Genomic DNA, 14,524 nt, shown 5'->3' on the forward strand with positions numbered 1-14,524 from the left:
TGTCTGGAGCCTGGATCTAGGGTGCGCTGGGTCCCCGCCCCAAACCTCTCCCCAGTCCATGCTCAAGCTCTAGTGGAAGTCTTGTCCCCAGGAGGTCGGTTTATAAGACAAGGGTCTGATCCAACCCTGACCACCACGGGGCTCTGCCTTCACCAACCACAAGGGGTCGCTGACCACACCTGGGGCCGAGGCTATTGGGTGCTGAGGTTGGGAAGGGGTTGCACAGAGTCCTACATAACCACCTCCTCTTGGCTAGTTTCCTATCTGCCACTCGCAATGTTCTGACTGGCACATACCTTACCTCTGCAAGGACGCTGACCTCACTGCCAAGCCTTTAAGCTATCTCTCTTGTCATGACACCCCGCCTCCCCCAACTGGTCTATGGATTCTCTTTAAAGGATGCCTCTTCCAGAACATGGATCTTGGGTGGCTAGGCCCACAGGGTCCTGGCCAGCCCATGCCTACCCTGTTGCTCTCCCCAGCCAAGGGACAGGAGAGATCACTTTGCCGTTGGCGTCTGAGCTGCCATCTGCCAGAGTAGCCTGGGGGAAGTAGAGGATCTTCCCACATCTCTGGGTAACACTCTGTCTTGGGGGAACGTAGTCGGCCAGCCTGTCCCCAAGTCCCCTCCTAACCCCGAGCTCCATTCCAACCCACAGCTGCCTGGACCTCAGGTTCTCTCTGTCAGCCTGCCGTCCCACTCGGGGAGGGTGGGACTCAGACCTCCGGGGGCCGACCCTGGGGCTCCTCCTGCTCCCTGCCCCCTCAGCGTGCCTGCCTGCCCCTCGGCGCCCCTCGCCCGCCGCCCCGCCCACCCATGTGCAGGAGCGCGAGGCAGGCCCGCTGACGCAGAGCACCCCGGCCTCCTCTACATACCCTTTCTCACTCCTCCACCAGGTGGGCACGCGTACTCCCCAGTTGATAAGAGGAAGCAGGGTCCGTATCTCTCGCGGGTGCCCGAGCGCGTAAAAGGCAGGCCCTCATCGGGAGTGAGGGCCTGGTCTATGTGGGGGCAGTCTTCGTTCGCCAGCGCGGCCTTCGCCACCTCCCCATTCAGTTTGGAATCTTCAAACATATAAGCAGAAGCTATTGAGACACTGAAAACTGTTTAGTGCGGGGGGGGGACAGGCCAGAGTGGGACATCAGCAAAGGGCAGCCCGAGACTGAGGACAGAAAAGTGAGCAGGAGAGGCACGAGGCTGGGGGTCCCCAGCTCGTTCGGGCAGCCTTTGGGCTGCCCACAGTGCTGGGGAGGAGGGTTCCTGGGTTTGCTCAAAGTTTGCAAAAAGATGAGTAGGTGATGGGCCCAGCAAGCGCGGTGCTGGGGGGCCGGGCCCAGCGTCCAAGGCGGGGCCAATGAGACAGGATGGTGTGGATGCGGTCATGGGTAGAGGGCCAGACACAGCACTCGGGGAGAAGACAGACAGACACGCAGAAACACTCCTGTCCAGAGCAGCAGCCTTTTCTGATTCCTCTGCTGCTGACCAGAGTCCGGCTGCCCCCCCGTCCCCCATCCAGCTGTCTGCTCAGGCATCCCTGGGCTCCACCAAAACCCCAAGGGTCAACTCTACCCCAGGCCCCGTGTGGGGCCTCTGGTCATCTGCTTCATGCTGTTCCCCCACCACACCCTATCTGATCACTCTATCCCGCTCCCATATGGACCTAATCCAGTTACTCTCTGTGCTCCATCCCCCATACAGACTAGGCCCGGTCACGCGGTCTCCTGGTCCCCCATGCAGTTGACCACTCAATCTGCTCCCTCTCTGCACAGACTTAAGCTGGTCACTCAGTCCACTCCGGTCGCCACCCAGACCAAGCCAGGGTCTTCCACCCCGCTTTGCCTCAAGCAGGCCTCGTCAGCTTGCACAGGCGCAACAAGAATGCAGGCATGAGGCAGTGACAGCGGCCAGGGTTTGGGAGGGGCTCCCATTCCTCCGGTCTCCTCTTGGCATGTCCCCCGCAAAGCAGAGCAAATGGATGTGTAAAGACAACAGCGGCTGATGGACTCAGGTGGGAAAGACGAGTCTTGGCCTCTGCGGTAGCCTGAGGAGGAAGCTGGGAAGAAGTTTGGGAGCACATTTGGTGAGGGCACAGCTCTGGCCAGAGCAGGGCACTCCCCCAAATCCAAGAGCAGCATCGTGGATGCCTCTGGAGCTGGCAGAGGGGGCTCCGTCGGCCTCTGCCCCCACCCATCACTCTTGGGGACCCCTCCCCTGCTTTCTGCCCTCCAAGCAGACTCTTCCTGGTTAGGGTGGTGCCGACTCAGTCCCCAGGGTGGGCCCTGGTGGTGGTAGTGGTGGTTTAGTCACTAAGTCGTGTCCGACTCTTGAGACCCCATGGACTGTGTAGCCCACCAGGCTCCTCTGTCCATGGGATTGTCCAGGCAAGAACACTGGAGCGGGCTGCCATTTCCTTCTCTAGGGGATCTTCCCAACCCAGGAATCGAACCCGTGTCTCCTGCACTGCAGGCAGATTCTTCACCAACTGAGTTACGAGGGAAGCCTGAGGTTTCCTCAAAGACTTCCTCCAGGATGAGAGCCTCAAGGGAAGACAGACCCAACGTGGGCGTGACCACAGGGGGAGGCCCTCTGAAAGGCTAAAGAGGGGCAAAAAGCTGGAGAGAGTCTCCACCCGATTTGACCCTCTTCCATGACCCTGTCCACATCATGTAACTACACGCAGGAGTGATCCTTCTCCGTGTGCACACGCTCGGCGTGCCCGCGGGCGGGACCACCACCCGTGTACACATCATGTCACTACAAAGAGGCAGTCAGTCAAAAGAGAAATGGACCAATCAGGTTTATTCGTAAAGCAAATCCAAAAAAAAAAAAAATCCCATCATAATTTTGGAACTTAAAAAAAAAAGTCTGTTGTACAAGATGGCAAAGCATTTCATGTACAGTGTGTTTCTTGACAAATCCCAGGGGCTTCACTCCCCAATTCACTCTGAACCAGAAAGGCCAGTTACCAAGGTAACTCTGATAACCACGTGACTGGGGTTGGGGCCTCTCTGGGGAACTGGGGGCTGCCTCACACTGGGGGGCGTCTGAGAGCACACAGGTGTGCACACAGACCAGCCCGGCCCTGCCTCCCAGTCTGGCCGGCCCTCCCAAGGGTCTCTGGAGAGAGGGGAAGGAAGTTTAAGGGAGGAGGTAGTGGATAGGGGGATGGAAGTTGGAGCCCATAGTACCCTGTACACATTTTCTTCTAGGGGAAAACAGTGAGTCCTACCAGGCAGCACCTCCATCTGCGGGGAGAGCCAGAACTTGCGATCTCTCTACTGGCCATGGCCTGTCAGCGGAGGTATCTACCACCTGCAGGGCTCACCCAGGGTTGGGGAGCCGAGCCTGAGACCCTCCGTGTGACTCTGCCCCCCAGTGCCGTGCCCCTGGGGCAGCCAGCTCCCACAGCCTTTAGAGGATCTGAAGTTGAGGCTGGTTTCCCTGCAGGGGTCGGGCCAGGGGGCAGTTGAGTGGGCTGCCTGGGTGGGTGTGAGCCAGACCCCCTTCCCTCCTTGGAGCCTGCTTCTTCTCCCAAACATGACCTCTGAGAAGAGGCCAAGCCTGGGTGGGAGTGTTTGGGTCCTGCTCTCTGAAGGAGCCAGCCTCCCTGGGCTGTGGGCTTCTCTGTGATGCGGGGTGCTCTCAGAAACTGGGAACCATACGCTCCCTCCCCAACTCCAGAGGAGGGCTGGAAGAGACTGGCCAAGGAGCAGCCAGCTCACCAAACCTGAGGAACTCATGAAAAAAGCCAGAGGCGCCAGCTCACCCAAGACTGCCCCCTCATACCCTGACCTCGTCCTTTAGATGAGATGGTCACCAGGTCCCTCAGCTCCCACCTGCTCCCCAGAAGGCGGGGAGCCCTGCCCTCCCTGGTCCAGGGCCCCTCGGCCCCCACTAGACCCGAGGGCCTGCGATGATGAAATGGCAGCATGGGCAGCGTCTCACAAAGATGGTTTCCAGGCTTTGAAATGGGCTGAGAGAGATGAGCGTCCGCGAGAGGGTCATTTTTTTTTAAACTTTGGAGCAAGGAGAACCCGATGTCAGGCTGGCTTGTGTGCCCTGGTCTCCGGGCACCACCAAGGTACTTACAGTTCACACCAGCAGCGGGCGCCGGGGGCGCACGCAGGGCTAGGGTGGGGCAGGTGGGGTGGCTGGGAGTTTCCTTGGGTTTAGCTCCCCAGAGGGGGGCTGCCCAGCTGGGGGCTCAGGGAAAAAGCCCCAGGTTACCCGGGGACGGTCTGTGAGAGACACGAGCTGAGTACAATCACGAGAACCGGCACAAGTCATGCAACAGAACGAGGAGAGAGAGAGAGAAACATGATTAGTGGAGAGAGAGAAAGAGAGAGCATGTGAACAACACAGAAAAGAACACCCAGTCCTGGCCCTCAGAGCCCCTTATTTCTCCGCTCCTTCCCCCTTAGCCAGCTGTGGGCCTCACTGACCCCACTCAGGGCCCCCCGCTGCCCACCCTGGCCCTGCATCTGAGCAGAAACTCGGTTAGCCCCTGCGGAGGGGCCCTGCCCACACCCTACCTGGTCACCCTGTCTCAATCTCGCCACCTCCCCTGCCCCGGGGGGTACACCACTTCCTGCACCCACTGCAGCCAGCAGGGGAAGGGTGGAGGGCCGGGGCGGGGGGCGCTTTGGACTCAGATGCTCAGGGCAGACCCCGGAGGCCGCAGGGGCAGCTCTGTCCCAGCTCGGGGCAGACCCAGATGGGGGTGCTTTTCAGGACCTCACTGCTGCCCTAGGTGCTCATGGATAGGAAGGGGGAGGTCTGGCCACCACCCGCCCCCTGTGCCAGCCCCCTGCTCACCTATGGTGGGACCCCACAGCCCCAGACGCAGCACCACACAGGACCAACCCACATCACAGGAGCAGAGATGGACGAGACACACGTGAATGCACATGCCAGGACAGAGGGAGCACTCTGAACTGCCCAGAGCAGGTGGTCTGGGCCCCCGACTGCAGGTTGAGGAGGGACCCCCTTTCTGCGAGAGAAGCAGCTTCTCCTGGACTAAAAACCCGAGTCCCTGACCATGAGGGCGCCATCCTGGCATCCCCCCATGAGACCCTACAGCCCCTGCCGGGACGAATCCCCCAAACACTGTGGCCACGTCAGCCATGGTACCGAGGAGACCAGACACTCGACCTGAGGCTGCAAGAGAAACCAAGACAGGGAGGGGAAGGGAGGGTGCTGCTGACATGTCTGGGATGGCTTGCCTGAGTCCCAGGAGTCTGGCCCTGGGCAGGGGGTGCCCTCAGAGTCCAGCATGTTGCACTTCGCCCCAACCCAGGTTCTAAAGGTGAAATTGGAGAACCCCAGGTCTCACTGGGCCAACTGACTGCCCTTGGGGTGGAGTGAGGTTGTCAAGGTCTTGGGGACTGCATCTCAGCTCTCAGTTCCTGCAGGGTCCAGCTTCCCCCTATATTTGCCTTCCTCACCTCTGGCCTCCCCTGCACTCACTAACACACCCCAACCCCATGCCCACCAAGGAGCATAGCTACAAGCAGAAAAGGAGGCCAACGGGAAGGGACTCAGGGATGTAGAGATGGGGAGACACTCCCTAAGGATCACACACTCTCTGGGTGATAATTTGGTTCTCACACACCAGTTTTCAGAGGAAGGAGGGTTCTGGTGAGGGACCAGACTCAGAGCAGGTCTGGGACGTCAAGACAGCACCGCCAGGAGCAGTGAGAACTTGGGAAAGGGGAGGAGGCAGAATGTGCGGGACGGGAGGGAGTGAGGCATCAGGGCCCCAGAGAGAAGGGCTCCAAGTACCTGGCTTAAGCCAGGGCAATCTGGATCCCTGAGACCTGAGGCCAGGGCAAAGAGGGTCCCAGGGACAGGGCTGTCATGGTGGTGGGGTGCAGGGGCTCTAGGAGGAGTGCACAGGCTTTCAGGGAAGAGGGCCTGTGTCCTGGGGCTAGCTGGTGTACATATCAAAACACACATCTGCACTCTGTGTGTGTGTGCACATGCATGCATGTGTACACGTGTGTGTGCATGTATGCATGCACGTGTGCCCTCAGCACATGGAGAATACTGGCATTGTCTGGGACTGAAAGATTTGTGCCTGGCTAGAGTGAATCACTGGGGAGGATGGGACGGGGGCCAAGGAGTGCTATGGTGATGCCACTCAGGCTCAACTCTTCCTGCTGAGGACTGGAGTGAAGCTAGGGGCGAGGCCCAACCAGACCCTTTCCCAGAGCCCCAGGAATTTTCCTCGCCGTGATGGTGCTCCTGAGGTCGAAATGATCCAAAGCAGAGAGGCGGGGCAGGGCCTTTCCATGGCCCATGCCTGGCTGGCCAAGCAGAAGCCAGGCATTGGCCGAGTAGTCCAGCCCCAGCCCAGGCCCTCCCATTCCGGCCTCTGAGACCCCTGCCCTGCCCCTGGCCCAGCCTAGAACACTAGCCACATTCCTCTCAGGTGTCTACAGGGATCCCAGGGAGTGGGGAGGGGTATGGGACCAGGTGAAGGGGCTGGAAAGACCTCAGACAGACAGGTGGACTTTGGGGGTACCACTCTGGGCAGTACAGCTATGGGATGAAGCCGGATGAGGAGCAGGATGGGGTGGTGGGCCAGAGAGTGGGGCATCAGGGGAGAATCAGTCAGCCACTGGGGAGGCCATTCAAACCAGGGGACAACTTGCTCCTCCAGGGCTGAGGGAGCCTGCAGCCCGTACCTCCTGCTCTGGGCACAGGGGTGTCTTCTGCAGACTAAACACTACCTGTCACTCACTCAGCCTCCCTCACCCCAGCACTCCTTCTGAGTTCAGTGCTGTCATGCTTTTCTGGGTCGTTCATTCCCTTCAAATCCCTGTGTCCACAGAATAAGTCGATGGTATTCCATGGGTAGAGGTAGACTATGGGCTTTATATCTTCGGACCAGAGCCCCATGATCAACTTTATGTGCTATGTGCAGGTTCTCATAAAACTGAGATAGTCCCATAACGAACCACTAGCCATGGAATATGAGAATATATCCCACAGTGACTAGTATTGTTTCATGGCCCCCCTCCCCCCTCCCTGACCCCCACTGAATTCACGGGAAAGTGGGCGTACACTGGTTGGGATGTCGTGTATTGCTGCTGCAGTCCCTACTGCCGGAAACAGGGAACACTCTCAGTGGGAGGTTGTTGCTGGTCTGAAGCGCTTTCATCTAAGCTGCCCGGGTGGTGGCCCCCTCTAGTCCTTCGCTCACCAGCCGCTTCCATCAGAAAGAAGGCCACCGGAAACTCCCACTGGACCATCAACCCAAACAGACAACGTGAAAGCTAGAGTCACTCCAACAGGTTCCTAAAGATAAACGCTAAACTCTAGAGTGGTGGTAGAAGATGAGCTGGTTCCGCATGCTGTGGGGTGAGTAAGCTTGTTACGGAGGGCAAGAGGCGTCTCCGAGGACGCGCCTGGATTTAGGCAGCCGGCATCGGAGCAGGAATGCTACTCAGCTATGGAGACAGGCTCTGCGGAGGGGTGAGAATCCTTGCCGCTGTCTCTGCAGGGACCTCCTGCCAGAGCCCAGGCACCATCCGTGCCATATGCACTGCCCGAAGGGAGCCGTGTAAAGACCAAATGGGCAGCTGTCTGGCATTTCCCAATCACACCCACCCTGCCCCGCCGTGACTCTGGGTCAGTGGCCTGAGTCAGCGACTCATGCCCAACTCCTGCCCATCGAGCAGCGGAGCCCCTGGGCTCCTGCTAAGAGAGTCCTCAGCAACCTCGCGGGCCGTGGCATCTCTTCAGAACCCGAGACCCGTGTGTCAACCTCCTTACCGGGAGCCACCAGTGAGGTTCTAGCAGGCTCTCGCCTCGTGAATTTGGCTGCCCAGCATCTCCCTGGGCCCCCAGACGCCACACCTCGAGACTGAGCGTGGGGTCCAGAGTCACCCACGGAACTAAGGAAGCAGTCTGACTGAATCTGGAATCATCGCTACAGGGGGCAGAGGTGAAAGGTCAGATCGACATGCCTCTAAGAGGTTTCCTACCTGCTCTGTTAATTTCTAAAATTTCTTCCTGGGCCAGCGGGCATGTGTCACTCTGAGTACTGTGATGTGGAGAGTTTACGACAGATTTACAATAATTGGGAGATCCCAGCTGCGGTGGCCGCGGAATATGCTTCTTTTTTTTCTTTGGTAGTTTCTGCTTAGCCATGGCTAAGGAGTAATACATCCCGAAATTGTTCACGATGACGGGCACGGGCATGGCAATGGTCAGCACGCCCGCCAGCGCACACAGCGCTCCCACCAACATGCCGGACCACGTCTGCGGGTACATGTCTCCGTAGCCCAGCGTCGTCATGGTGACCACAGCCCACCAGAAGCCGATGGGGATGTTCTTAAAGTGGGTGTGCTCACTGGCGCTGGGGTCATTGGGCTGCGCCCCTATCCTCTCGGCATAGTAGATCATGGTGGCGAAGATCAGGACGCCCAGAGCCAGGAAGATGATGAGCAGTAAGAACTCATTGGTGCTGGCTCGCAGAGTGTGGCCCAAGACCCGCAGGCCCACGAAGTGGCGGGTCAGCTTGAAGATGCGCAGGATACGCACGAAGCGGACGACGCGCAGGAAGCCCAGCACATCCTTGGCGGCCTTAGAGGACAGGCCGCTCAGGCCCACCTCCAGGTAGAAAGGGAGGATGGCTACAAAGTCGATGATGTTGAGCGAGTTCTTGATGAACTCCACCTTGTTGGGGCAGAAGACCACACGCATGAGGAACTCGAAGGTGAACCAGACCACGCACACGCCCTCGATGTAGGTGAGGAAGGCCTCCGTCTCCGCCTCCCGGTAGTAGCGCACTTGCGTGCCGTTCCGCACGTTCTCGATCTCCGTCTTGTTCACGATGGGGTTGAAGCGCTCGTGGGTCTCCAGGCAGAAGGTGGTGATGGAGACCAAGATGAAGAACAGGGAGGCAAAGGCCACATACTGTGGAGGAGAAACACACAGTGTCAGAGGGGAGGCCCTTCCCCCAATGCAGAGAGACTGGGTACCTCTGGGCCAGGTCCGGTCTGGGGCCAGGATGGGCAAGATGCCTGCAGGATGCCCCCTTCTGACACGGGCCAGGCTGGCAGGCCACCGTTCCCTGTTCAGAGCGTGGAGTATGGGGTTAGGAGACCTGAAGGGTTAAAAGGCTGTGGTGGAGATTTCTCTGTTTTCAGAAATGCCTTGCCTTTCTTCCTGGATGCCTGGCTAGACCATAATTTCCCAGCCTCCCCTCCAGGCTGGGTGGTGTCATATGACTGGTCTCAGGCCATCCGACAGTGCACAAAAGGGTGTGCGTGAAGGCCCGGCCTGGCTCACAAAACCTTTCTGCTCAACCTTTCATGCCCTCTCTCTTTCCCTGACTGCCAGTCAAATGCTGAAGCCTGAGGAAGCCAGCAGGGCCACCGTAAGAAAGTAGCTGGGTCCCTGGAAAGAAAGACACCTACTAAATACACGGGTGGGAAATAAACTTCTACTTTGTTGAGACGCTGCACTCTAGATGTGATTTATTAAAGCATTTAACACCCCACCCCACCACTGATAAAAGTGACCTAGGTGGCTGAGGCTGAGGTTGGCAAGGAAAGGAGGGTGGGGAAGCTATGGTGGAGCCAGGCCCCTCAAAGGCCATATCTCCCATCTTTCTTCCGTCCCTATGCTAGGCTGTTCACTCTCTTTTTCATGGATCTGTACCTCACGCAGGCAGTCTCTTCATGTTCTATCCTATGTTCAATTGCAAAAGATGTATCTTCCCCAAGGCCTTACACAACTCTTTTACTCACTTCTCTCTATTGTCCCAGGAACTCACATCACTGATTGGAAGTAAGTTATCCATGCTGGAGATACGGAAATAAAAACTAAATGGTCATTTGTCAGAGATACTGTGTTGCAGATTCAGGCATAAGGAAGAGAATAGGACTGGGGTCCTCAAACCCACCATAAGCCATAGAGACAGCTTTGCACCTGCTGCTGCTGGCTGGCCCCAGGGGAAGGGTGTGGGTGGGAGGAAGGAAGAAGCTGCTGGGGAACTAGGGTTTTCCAAACATATGTGGGTGCCTGGTCCTTTCAGATCCCCCACCCGGGTGAGAAGGAAATGGCCAGGATAACCCAGTCTGTCCAGAATGGCCTGCTCTGGCCTTGCTCCTTGAGAGAAGTTCAGCAGACTTTGTGGTTTGGTTTGGTCACCCTCACCCCCATCTGATGACCCACTGGGCTTCTCTAACCATAAGCAAACATGGGTACCCTAGGAAAGAAAAGCAAGCAGCTGTCAGAGTTTCAAACCTTCCTGCTGAGACTGAATTCCAGACAAGGGCTCTTCTTACAGCCTCCGGTCTGGGATCATGGAACTTTAACAATGCCCTGGGTGGAGGACCCTGGCCAGGCGGTTCTCCTCCAGGAACCCATTTTTCTTGTTCCTGCTGCTTCCCTCCCCTCTGGATTCCCCTTCTCCCAGCCTGTCGAGACAGACCATGAATGGTGCAAGGCCATCTCCCTGGAGGCAGCTCTGGGCTACAGTCTAGAATGGGTGGCAAGTTCATTCTCCAGAGCTGCCTTCACAGAAAAATTTATGGAGTGCCAAGGTGCCACCCTTTATCTGCCACAAGAGGCAGCTGTGCTGCTTCTAGTAATTTCTTTAGTTTGTACCTCCCCACTTGGTGGTGACCCTGTCTGGGTTGACCATAGCCATGAGACCAGACACCCAACCTAGCATAGATCTAGAAACGAAGAACTGTGTGGACCTTCAAAGACACATTCCAGGTTGAGAGAAAGGGAGAGGAGAGGGGAAGGGACAAAGTTAGCATTTTAGAATATCAGAGTAAGAGCAGCCTTTTGAGATTCTCTGGTCCAAGACACTGCATGCTATAAATGGGAAGTCTGGGGCACAGAAACAGGAAGTGATCTGCCCAAGCCACTCATCATGGCATGCTGGCTCCTGCTGGCTTTAGAGAGTCATACAATTTTCAAAAACTTGACCCTAGACTATATCGAGTGTGGCCCCTTTGCCTTCTTCCTTCCATCCATCCTTCCTTCTTCCCTTTCTTTGTTTCTTCCTTTCTTTCTCCCTTTCACCCATTCATCCTGCCTTCCTTCTACCCTCTCTCCCTCCTTTTTATCCACGTATCCATGCATCCTTCTTTTCTCCCTTCTTCTATTCCTTCCTTTGTTCCTCCTCCCTTCTCTCCCTCTTTTCCATCCAACATGCATTTATTCATTCGCCTCTTCTTCTGACTTTTTCCTTCCTCCCTCCCTTCCTTCCTTCCACCTACCATACTTTTTTCCTTCCATTCCTCACCGAGCGCCAGGCTATGCCCAGCACGGAGTGCAGTAAGACCTCCGCCCTGCCCCCAGGGAGCCCCCTGCACAGCTGAAGAAAAAGGACACACAGAGACAAGTAAAATGCAGTGGACTGAAAAGGTGAGCCCCCATCAGCCCTGTGAAGTAGGTGGGGTTTGGACAAGGTGAGGGCAGTGCAGGGACTTAAGCCAGATTTTCCGACTCCAGAAACAGCACTTTAAGGGTCCAAATAGTGCTGACCTGGGACACCACAGGGGCAGGCCAGGAAAGCAAAGTGGAAGCAACTGGAAGAGGTCATCAACTCCAATCCGGGTTCATCCAGCTCCAGCGCTTTTTCCTTTAGCAGTTGTCAAAGCTCTTGGAGCTAAGAACACATCCCCAAATGCTGGGTATTTGGCCTCAGGTTCCCTCTGAAGGGCCCCATCTTAGAGCTTGGAATTCACAGCCCAGTCTCCCAGGGCCAGGTCACGTTCCCCCCCTGGTGTTTTTGAGAGAGGAGAGGAACACGGACACTGAGTATCTAAAGGATGCCAAGAGGCTGGGCCTGCTGCATCTCTGGGCTCCTGATCCTGGCCAGTGGTAGAAGGCAGGAGGCGCTGCCTCTCCCCTTTGCTCAATCAGACATGGCATCCCCTTCTTAAATCATCCCACAGCTGTCCTCCTCTGTCCCCTCCATGCACATGGGGCTCTCTCTCAATGGGGTCACCGTCATAAAAGCCAGCATGTCGTAGGCTTCAATCACAGCCACCAGTACAGCATCCACCCAGTTATCGGGGGTGGGGGGCAACCACTGGAATCCCGGCTCTCTGCTCGGCCATCTGGCCATGCTGTCCACAGAGAAAAGCCCTGACTTCGCAGCCTAGCACGTGAGGCTCCCTGTGCCCTGACCGCATCGACTTCCCAGGGGCCTCTGCCTGCATGCACCCAACATTCTTGCCACATGCAACCCTATGCCATTTCTGAGCTTCCATCTCTGTGTCTCTGCACCTGCTGCCCTTTCCTCCTGGGTGTTCCTGCTGATCTCCGCGTGGAAAAACCCATCCACCCATCAGTGCCCCACTAAGTAGCCCTTCTGGGACATCTCTCCCAGGGAGACTTCTTCTTGGCAGCTGAGGCCCTTAGGAGGCAGCAAATGAAGTCCCCCCACCCCACCGCCCAAGGAACCTCTAAATTTCCCGCAGGGAGGCAGCGAGGCTGTCTCCAACTTGTGCTCATTAGTGCTTGGGGAGCCTCACAGAAACAGCCCAGGGAGGGCACTGATGTCCCCGGGGCCTTCTCACTTCCTCCCAGGTGCCCCCAAAGGCCCTCAGAGCTCTACGCCCATTGGCTCTTCTTGCACAACAGGTCCTGACAGGAAAACTGAGGCCCAGGAAGCGGTCAGGTCTTCTAAAATTAGGATAGACAAATCCTGGGTTCTCGGGGATCGGTGGCCGTCCCTTTCAGATTTTTTTCCTCTCTGGGCCCCAGTGACCAAGGAGTGGGGGTGCTGGGATGGGCAGCAGCAATCAGCCTTAGAGTCAGATACCAGGACTTCTTCCCCAGAGGAGCTGGGGAGGTGGAAGTCAGGCTTCCTAGACTCTGCTGCTGGACCCTAGTCCTTTGTCACAGGCAGGGCCCCAGCAACGTCTGGGTCCAAGTGGGCCCTTAGGATCGCTGTGGAAGAAAGCACCCCGGCTTGCTCAGACTGCCACAATCTTCTAAGCCTAGCGACTAGCAAGTCAGCCCTAGCGCATCAAAGCCAAAGCAAGAGCCCATGACCAAGAGAGTTCCTAGTGCCCTCCTGCTCATCCTCAGGGAAGCTGAGCCAGGAAGGAGAGAGGAGAAGCTGTCAAAGCTAAAGGCCTAGGGCTTCCCTGGTGGTCTAGCCATCAAGAATCTGCCTGCCAATGCAGGGACACGGGTTTGATCCCTGGTTCGGGAAGGTCTCACTTACCGTAAAGCAACTAAGACTGTGCACCACAGCTATTGAGCCTGTGCTCCAGAGCCCGTGAGCTGCAACTACTGAAGCCCGCATGCCCTAGAGCCTGTGCTCTGCAACAAGAAAAGCCACCATAATGAGAAGCCCGAGCACCACAATAAAGAGTAGCCCCAGCTTGCCACAACTAGAGAAAGCTCATGCACAGTAACAAAGACCCAATACAGCCATAAATAAAAATTAAAAAAGAAAAGGTAAAAGGCCTACTGTGCACCTTTAACCTTCCCACAGACCTGGTGAGACAGGTGGTTGTACCTTATTGTGCCAAAAAGGAAACAGAGAGATTCAGGGACTAAACCAAGGTTTAAGGCTAGTGATGAAGCTGAGGCTTGGACCCAAGTTGATCTGGCTCCATTGTCTAAGCTCTGTCCACCACCAGAGATGCCAAAGCTTTGGGGGCTGAAAACACAGCTCTGTGCACTGGGGAGCTGGCCTTGATTGTGTCTGGATGGCTCAATCTTGGAGCTTGACACCCATAGCTTGGAGGTCAGGTTATTTCTGTCCCCAGTGAGAGACAGAACCAGAATACCTGAATCCACGGGCTGGACCCCAGAATGCCTGAAATGGTCTTGGGCCTCGTTGTCCAGTGCTCACTAGTGCCCCATCTTGCTCAGGGAATCAATGCCGACAGCAGCCTCATCTCTGTCTGGCCCACCGCGTCCTGGCAGACCCAGAGAGGGCAGGCTGAGAGATGACCACAACTTGTTCAGGGAGCTCAGCCAGAGGGGCGGGGTGGATGCGCAAGGATGGGGAGTTCCCAGAATCAGCTGGCCCCTGGCAGAGAGGGAACCTCTGCCCAGCAGGCCCAGGCAGTGAGCCTCAGAAGCCGTCTCCGCAGCACCCTGGGCTGGCACACATAGTCCAAGCTGTGGGTGTCAAGCTCCAAGATCGAGTCATCCAGACACAGTTAAGGCTGGCTCCCTAGTGCACGGAGCTGTGTTTTTAGCCCCCAAAGCTGGCTGGAATATAGGAGCTGCCATCAAGGGCTGGGCACCTGAGGACGGTCACCCCCAGACACACACTGCTACCCAGAGTAGGCACCTGACCCATTACCTGAGCACACACCTGTGACGAGCGGCCACACAAACTACAGCCCAGGGTCCTGACCACACACACACGGGGCAGACGGACTGTACTGGGACACATCACTGCCCATCAAGCATGAACATCCGGGCGCTGCACCATGAGGCGCACGCCCACACAGCCCCCACACTCCCTGTGCACACACACTCAGAGAACACGGATGGTCACCACACAGCACACCTACAAACACCCCA

General features: G+C 56.9%; 1 protein-coding gene across 1 annotated transcript in view; it reads right to left on the reverse strand.

The window, feature by feature from the left end:
* KCNC1 (potassium voltage-gated channel subfamily C member 1) overlaps positions 1-14,524 on the reverse strand; it is a 44,629-nt gene that overhangs the window by 2,578 nt on the left and 27,527 nt on the right. The window contains exons 2-3 of the mRNA XM_043482457.1: positions 7,990-8,923; positions 877-1,065 (exon numbers count right to left, since the gene is read on the reverse strand). Of these exons, the coding sequence (XP_043338392.1) occupies positions 877-1,065; positions 7,990-8,923 (1,123 nt within the window). The remainder of the gene's footprint in view (positions 1-876; positions 1,066-7,989; positions 8,924-14,524) is intronic.

This window comes from Cervus canadensis, chromosome 11 (assembly GCF_019320065.1).
Source record: "Cervus canadensis isolate Bull #8, Minnesota chromosome 11, ASM1932006v1, whole genome shotgun sequence".
NCBI lineage: Eukaryota > Metazoa > Chordata > Mammalia > Artiodactyla > Cervidae > Cervus > Cervus canadensis.